This window comes from Phytophthora parasitica (assembly GCF_000247585.1).
Source record: "Phytophthora parasitica INRA-310 unplaced genomic scaffold supercont2.1, whole genome shotgun sequence".
NCBI lineage: Eukaryota > Oomycota > Peronosporomycetes > Peronosporales > Peronosporaceae > Phytophthora > Phytophthora nicotianae.
In genome coordinates this window covers 948952-955892 of record NW_008634126.1, presented here as the reverse complement: position 1 = coordinate 955892, position 6941 = coordinate 948952, and the positions used below count along the sequence as shown (strand labels likewise).

The 6941-nt window shown below is 45.2% G+C and overlaps 3 protein-coding genes across 4 annotated transcripts; all 3 read left to right on the top strand.

The window, feature by feature from the left end:
* Window positions 1-641: 641 nt before the first annotated feature.
* PPTG_00226 (hypothetical protein) lies at window positions 642-1840 on the top strand (the record flags this gene model as incomplete). The annotated part of the gene is made up of 4 exons (XM_008891602.1): window positions 642-687; window positions 937-1257; window positions 1383-1471; window positions 1565-1840. The coding sequence occupies 4 exons, from the start codon at window positions 642-644 to the stop codon at window positions 1838-1840; spliced, it is 732 nt and encodes a 243-aa protein (XP_008889850.1).
* A 369-nt stretch (window positions 1841-2209) lies between these two features.
* PPTG_20690 (hypothetical protein) lies at window positions 2210-2632 on the top strand (the record flags this gene model as incomplete). Its single annotated transcript, XM_008892888.1, has 3 exons — window positions 2210-2215; window positions 2298-2484; window positions 2559-2632. 3 exons carry the CDS (start codon window positions 2210-2212, stop codon window positions 2630-2632), a joined length of 267 nt encoding a protein of 88 aa, XP_008891136.1.
* Window positions 2633-4394: 1762 nt separating this feature from the next.
* On the top strand, window positions 4395-6012 carry PPTG_00225 (the record flags this gene model as incomplete). 2 transcript variants are annotated; one of them, XM_008891601.1, is made up of 5 exons in its annotated part: window positions 4395-4485; window positions 4624-4923; window positions 4982-5529; window positions 5603-5899; window positions 5980-6012. In XM_008891601.1, the coding sequence occupies 5 exons, from the start codon at window positions 4395-4397 to the stop codon at window positions 5983-5985; spliced, it is 1242 nt and encodes a 413-aa protein (XP_008889849.1). In that variant the 3' UTR covers window positions 5986-6012. The 2 variants fall into 2 exon arrangements, with proteins under 2 accessions (XP_008889849.1, XP_008889848.1); XM_008891600.1 differs by having other exon boundaries at window positions 5603-5987.
* Between the last annotated feature and the right edge of the window lie 929 nt (window positions 6013-6941).

Genomic DNA, 6941 nt, shown 5'->3' with positions numbered 1-6941 from the left:
GGGGCGGGCCTACCAGTCAAGCCTGCTCTCAGTAGTTGCTGAAGAGCTGGTTTTCGACTACGGCTACAACGAAGTGTTGGTCCAGATTGGAGTAAGCTTCGGTTGCGTCGAAATGCTGTAATGTGACCAAGTACATTTGATTAACGGGGCATATGCGCCCCGTGTACAATATGAAAATGCCAACAAGAACTCGCAATCCGTTGAGCATGTGTTCCCTCAGGTTGTTCCGTCGGCGGGATCACGTGTCTTCATATTTTAGCCTGTTCACGATGCAAAAGCGCATTTCCCGCCTAATATGGGGTTCATCCAAGGAAGAGCGGGAACCAGTCTATAAAAGGACGATTTCTTCGCCCTTTTACAAAGATTTAACTGATCTGGTGAAACAAAGAAAATACAGTACGATATGTCATTTTTTTTTAGCCAAGTGACATTTATATACTGGATTAACCACTTTTTTGCAACAGCATAAAAGGGAGAGTCAGACCTTGCAAAAAACGTACTTACAGTTCCCTCCGGGTTATGCTCACAACCGATGTAAACCACCCCCGGAGGTGGCTTAGATCGGATGTGAGCATGCGCAGCTTTGTGTCAGCAATTCCCTCGTTCCCTCGTTCCCTCCCGCTCCCTCCAACACTTGGCCGATGGCGAAGGCACTTTTCATTTTTAGACAATTGTTCGCCACCACACGTACGTAACCCGCTCTGCTAATTAGGCACGATGTTTTTTTAATCTAAACGACAGTGTATGTGTCGATCGCTACCATACACACCTGAAGTCTTCAGTGAAGGTCACCGACAGTACAATGATCGAAACTGAGGACACAGCAAATCGGAACACTCACCTTGCCCAAGATGACTACGGCATCATCGTAGCTTGGATGGAAGCTCCCAAAACCTTTGCGGCTATTCACGGCTCGAGTGACAAAACCAAAATCAGTGGGCAAACCGAAGGTCAAGAAAATTGACGCCTTTAACGGCCTGGCGAAGCACCTCATTGGGAACACTAAAAATGAAGCGCTTCGTGAAGTGGAGCTTACCGGCCAGAATATGCAGCAGCGTTGGAGAACCTACATGTGTCGCTTCAAGAAGACGTTGAACGCCAACCACACCGAAACGGGGTTGGACATTACCCGACGCGAGCTTGCTCGAGGAATGCCCATTCCTCAAAAATTGGAGCAGATGTGCCCTTACTACAGTAGAATGAAAGTTCTAATTGACCTAAAGCCAAACATTGCGCCCTCCGCTACACTGGAGCTTGGTGTATCTGAATCGGATGGAAGCAAAGACGTCGAGTTTTCTGACCTTGATGGCGAAGTTGGAAGGTCTGGCGAATGGAGCGACTGTGGGCTGACGTTTCTCCTCTGGCTCAGTCTACTTTTATAGCGAACGCCGCGCCTGCGTCCCCTATTTCATCCGACGTGAGCACGATCCAAACAGCAACTGAGATGTCTTCAGCTACACATGATCGCGTGGTACGTCGCGGAATGAGCCAAACGCTGCAGTGCGGATATGACAGGGAAGCTACTTCCTTCGAAGCTTCGGCAAATACTGTGGAATCGCAATAGGCTTCATCCGACGCGATGTCTACAGGAGATACTCAGCAGCGACGTTCAGCTGCACGCACCGGAACAGCGCCAGGAGGATCAGGTAATAAACGGGAGCGTGTCGCTCCAGCTGAAAAACTTAAGTGCAAGAGCTCCAAAACGGAAGGAAGGAAGCAAAACAAAAGCTCTACGACGGCTTCGGATACGCGGATGTCTCTCTCGACAGCTTATGCGCGTAACGCAGAAGCAAAAGTCGACTATCTGAACAAAAAGCTCGTCGAGGAGCGCCGCCAGTGAAACGCGAAACAAGACGCGGAAAAGAAATAACAGGAAGAAGCGACTGAGCTTCGGGAACGTGAATATGACGAACGACGTATGGCTTAACTGGGTTATTGAAATGCGCTGAAACAAAGCCCTCTGTAAGAAAAACCAGTTATGTCTTACATTCTTCTGGTAGTGCTGAATCCGTTTATTAATCGTTTTATCTTTGTGTATTATACAAGTGAGACGACCGAAAGTCTACTTATCACGACTGCCCGATTTGAACCAGAGTTTCATGCTAATCGCTCTGAGATGGCGGCAACCATGTACCTGCACAGGTTTCGCCGGCGAAATCGATTATCCATTCGGCGCATCACTCACCACAGCACCAAGAAACGGATCGAAATGGAGGTAATTCGTCTTGATATTGTATAAACGCTCAATTATTTTTGATAGTTCTAATATATAATTGTTTAACGTATTTTGTTTTTAGAAAATTGCCGACGAGTTTTCTAAAACGATTCAATACAGTTTAGAGAAATCTAGTGAGGTATCCCACATTGTTGGCTCTGCTATGTTTGCCTCTGTTTTCAACATGGATCAATCGGCGGTCTACATCGACATGAACCCCAACACGACGATCGACTTCGTAGGTGCCAAACATATCGACGTCGTCCAAGGTAAAACATTTCTCTGTATTTATTTTCTACTTTATTATTTTAGTATGACCTAATCTTTATTTGCTTTTGTGAAGGAATGACGGAAAATGCTTTACATCTTTTGCTTTTCTCTGTTCGTCCGCCATCGGGGAGAAGCTCCAACCGATGATTATCTTTGCTGGGTCTTCATTTCTACCGTTAAGGAGGACAAGCAACAAAATTCGTTGCATCACCACCAAGCTCTTCTGACCGTTCATAAATAAAACTTATTGTGACGAATCGCGCATGCCATATTGGATTGACGAGGTGAGTTGCAAATTATTTTTTTTCATACTGCTTAAGTTCTAATAATTTTTTGTAACTTTTTTTTTTATCTAAGTCTGGAATTCCACCGTATCTGGCACTCAAGTTCTTCTTGTAGACAGCCTATGAACTTTCAAGATGGACTCTGTAAGACAGAAATTAGAAGAAGAATGCTGTACCAAAGTCGGTTCATCCCGATTGGAATCACGGACACGGCGCAACCTATGGATGTTTCTGTCATGCGAGTGTTTATGAAGCGATGCCGTGAGCTTTATGTAGCTCACCACATCGACAACGACTTTACCCCGACCCAGTCGCCCGCCGCGACCTCATCACCCGCATCGTTGTTCAAGCTTGGGATGGAGTTCCCGTTAAACCATACAGAGGGTTTTAATTCATGCAGGTATTGTTCCTTTGGACCACGGGAGAGCAACGGTCGTTTTGGAGTAGCTAAACCTGTTAAATATTTGTTTTCTTTTTTCTTTCCTGCTCTTCATCAATGCTCTACTAAAAAAACGGTTTGCAATTATAAGATGGAAGTTGGTTGGAAGAAGGGATGAAAATTTAATGAACTTGAATGTTTTACGTGTGGTTGCATGAGATTTAGTTGTTTCAAGAAACATGTTTATTCCGGTATACAATTTCATTCTCATAGTATCTTCGATCATTTGCTACGAGATATGATTTTAAAACAGTACCCTTTGGTACTGTAAATCACGAAAATTCGTTGTGATAAAAATGACATTAGCATTTTCTTCGCCACCACTGATTGCCACCCACCTCGTCAACTTCAAAAAATGACAACTCACAACTTCAATACACTAAAGTGTAAGCTCGAAGTAATAAAAGCCAATAAAAAACGACACTTCCTATGAAGAAAATTCAGTATTGATTTAATGATGTACAGCTTTTCCTGGTGGGTAACTTGGCACCTAAATCTCAGCAGTAATTCTTACCACACTCCTTAGCCTGTTGCCACACTCCACCGCTGTCGGCGTTACCATCGTTTTTTATAGGCTAGTGACATTTGGAACGTACATGGTGACAAAATGAACTAGAAATTTGGTATTTTGAAGTTGAAAAGGTGTAAAAGTACAAGAATCAGCCATCCAAACCACAAGGTCCTGTATCATACTCTACACGCAAATTGTCATAAGCATATTTAATTGCAGAGATGATACAATACCTATGGATATAAAAAGTCCAACTTCAATGGTATGATCTGATGAGCAGCCACAGTATGTTGGATTTTGTGTCTCTTGGTTTTACTCTGTAGTGTATTGTATAGTTAAGGCGAGAGGCTTGCGCAAGGGTATACTTTTTTACACTTTTGTGGTCAATGGGGTATTCAGTGCTCGGAAAATATTATTCAATATGAATAGTACTTATATTTATTAAATGGAATAATTAACTATTGAATAGTAAGCAAGCTAAATACTATTCCTCGCGAACACAATATACCACTATACTATTATGTGCCGATTCGGTGAGTGACCGAAGGTCACATAGCCGTAGTTGGATGGCCTAGAGTTCCGTGACTTGTAACCACCTAGGAAATGTCTTTTGCACGAACTTTTGACCTTCATCACGTACTTTCAACCCTTCAAACTACCGTAAAACGCTAAAGAATGAGCGCTGCACGTAACCACGACATCTGTCGCTTTTTCTTCGCCGTCTCTGCGGACCACTACCACATGTGCTACTACTGTGGGACGCAGCGTAAGTAGCTCCCATTAAGTGGCTACGCCAATCTGGCGAGCCATCTCAAGGACAAACACCCTGGCTACGTTGCTGACTACGAATCCCACCAGAGCAGACAGGCTGGATCGCTCACAACGTTTGGATTTGCCAATCCAGCTGCCTCGAACATGTATCAGTGGATTGAGTGGATCGCCTCCCGCAACATGCCTTTGAGCGAGGTTGACGATCCACTCACAAGAAGCATGTCCAAGCTAAAGGCAGTCTGCTCAAAGACTCTCAAGCGCTACATGTCATTGCTTATGACGGCTGTCGAGGCCCAGATTAGTGCAGAGATGCCAGGCCTGTATGGCTATAAGTCCACGCTCTATCTAGAGAATTGCGTGGCTCTTTACGGTGTGTATTGGCAGAAGGGGCAGCTCAAGCTTGTGCTACTTGCTATTGCACCAATGGAGGAAGGTGACCTGACAGCCCACCGCCTTTATCAAGAAAATCAGCCAAATTTTCCAACTATCAGAACCGAGCCTATCGTTTCTGATTGGTGATAATTGCGCTACCAACCAAGCTATTGCGATACTCCTCAACGTCCCCCTAATTGGCTGTGCCTCTCACCGCTTTAATCTGGCTGTGAACTCGTATTTGAGCTACTACAAGACGGAAGTTGAAGCAGTGAGCGCGCTTATGGCAGCGCTGCGCACGATCAATTACCGCGCCGCTTTGCTTAAGTACACGTCCCTGTCCCCTAGAAGACCGAACGCGACACGGTGGAGCTCCACCGTCGAGATGGTGGCTCGCAATGTGCGTTGCCGTGACGAAATCAAGCGGGTTGATATCGTCTTCGACCTCGCCCCCAAGGCAACAACGCACCGGCGGATCGAAGCTCTACAGGAGGACCTACGCGACTTCCAAAGCGTCACCCTTAAGCTACAGCTAGAGGCCCTAACACTCGCAGACGTTCGCGTGTTGTTCGACTCCGTCGCGGAGCACTTCCCATCTACGAAGGCCAAGCTGAGTGCTACTGCTCCAATTGTCCATTCTCCTGCTTTTGAGGTGGCGACGGTGAAGGTACTATAAATATATTTTTACTATTTCGTTATAATATTAATGCTGTTATTATGATATTTTTTTTTGTTAATAGGTAATTAACGGAGAGGTGGGACGGCTGACGTCCAGTGAGTGCAAGGCCATCAAGCACTTCGAGGTGGCGGCGGCACCAGCGAGCTCAGGCTCGAAGCGCAAGCAGCGGGACGACGAAGAGGCGGAAGGGGACTTTGCGACATCCGGGTTGCACGCCAGGAACGCGAGCGGGTCCCCGCTGACAGCGGCATTGTACACGGAGCTCCTGAAGAAGCTTCCGACTACCAGCAACCGTTGTGAAAGGCTTTTCTCCCAAACTAAGCTGGTTCTGACTCCCCAGAGAGCCTTGTTGTTGCCGGTAAACTTCGAAATTCTGATGTTCTTACGCGCTAACAGAAATTAATGGAATGTGTCTAACATGCCGGGCGTGTACGACAGATATGAGCCTGTTGCTACGTCTTTTAGAACGGTAATGGACTCAAGACTTTCATTCAATACATTGTGTGTTTGCAATGGCTATCTATTGCGTGTGTGAATATGTAATAACTTTGTATGGAGCCTGGAAGCAGGCCGTACAACATAGTACTGTATTTACCGAGCACTGGGGGTATTCTGCCCTCTTTGAAGGATGTATTCTCGAGTACCACTCGTGCCACTTACGAAAAGGGGCAAAATGTCTCTTTGATCATTTTTGTGTGTGGACGAGACGGGGATCATTGTGTTTATTTGAACTATAAGGTTTCACGGAAGATTTGGAGTAGGAGGAATTTTGCCTCCTTTGACTCCCTGATGACATTGACCTTCTATAGTATAATAATATAGCCTGGCCACAAGCGTTTGCCCCGAAAGGTTAAAATAATAGACATGTCTCAAGCGAATACTACCCCTTTTGTGAATCTCAAAGCTAGGCCACCTTTGTTTATATTCTTAAAATACCGCATTTTACACCCTTTTGCGTTTAGGGGTATTTGGTTTGAACTGCGTCTTCTATCGTATATGTACAAACGCTAACGCTGTGAATTCCGACAAAAACCTGCTGATCACGGTCGATTCGAAACATGGGTTAACACATCGAATACATATCAGGAAAAATCGTTGTTGAGGTAAATAATTAAATTCGGGGTTCGCCCGGAACACCAAGGTCGTTTCATTGAAAACTCGTGAGCATACTTTTAAAACAAGAAATATCCTTCGGAGCAACTAATCAGTCGACCGTAGTTAGTTACCGTAATAAAACTGTTGATTAGGCCACATATGCCAAACGGGTTGATGTTGTTTGGAGTCATCCATCTTCACCAAATGTTGCGTCGTTGATTTAACAACAATGTACAGCCCTTGTGGTGTTGATTGTCCCGCTTCATCATGGATTGCGATATGTTTGGGAATTCTTTGCAGACAGC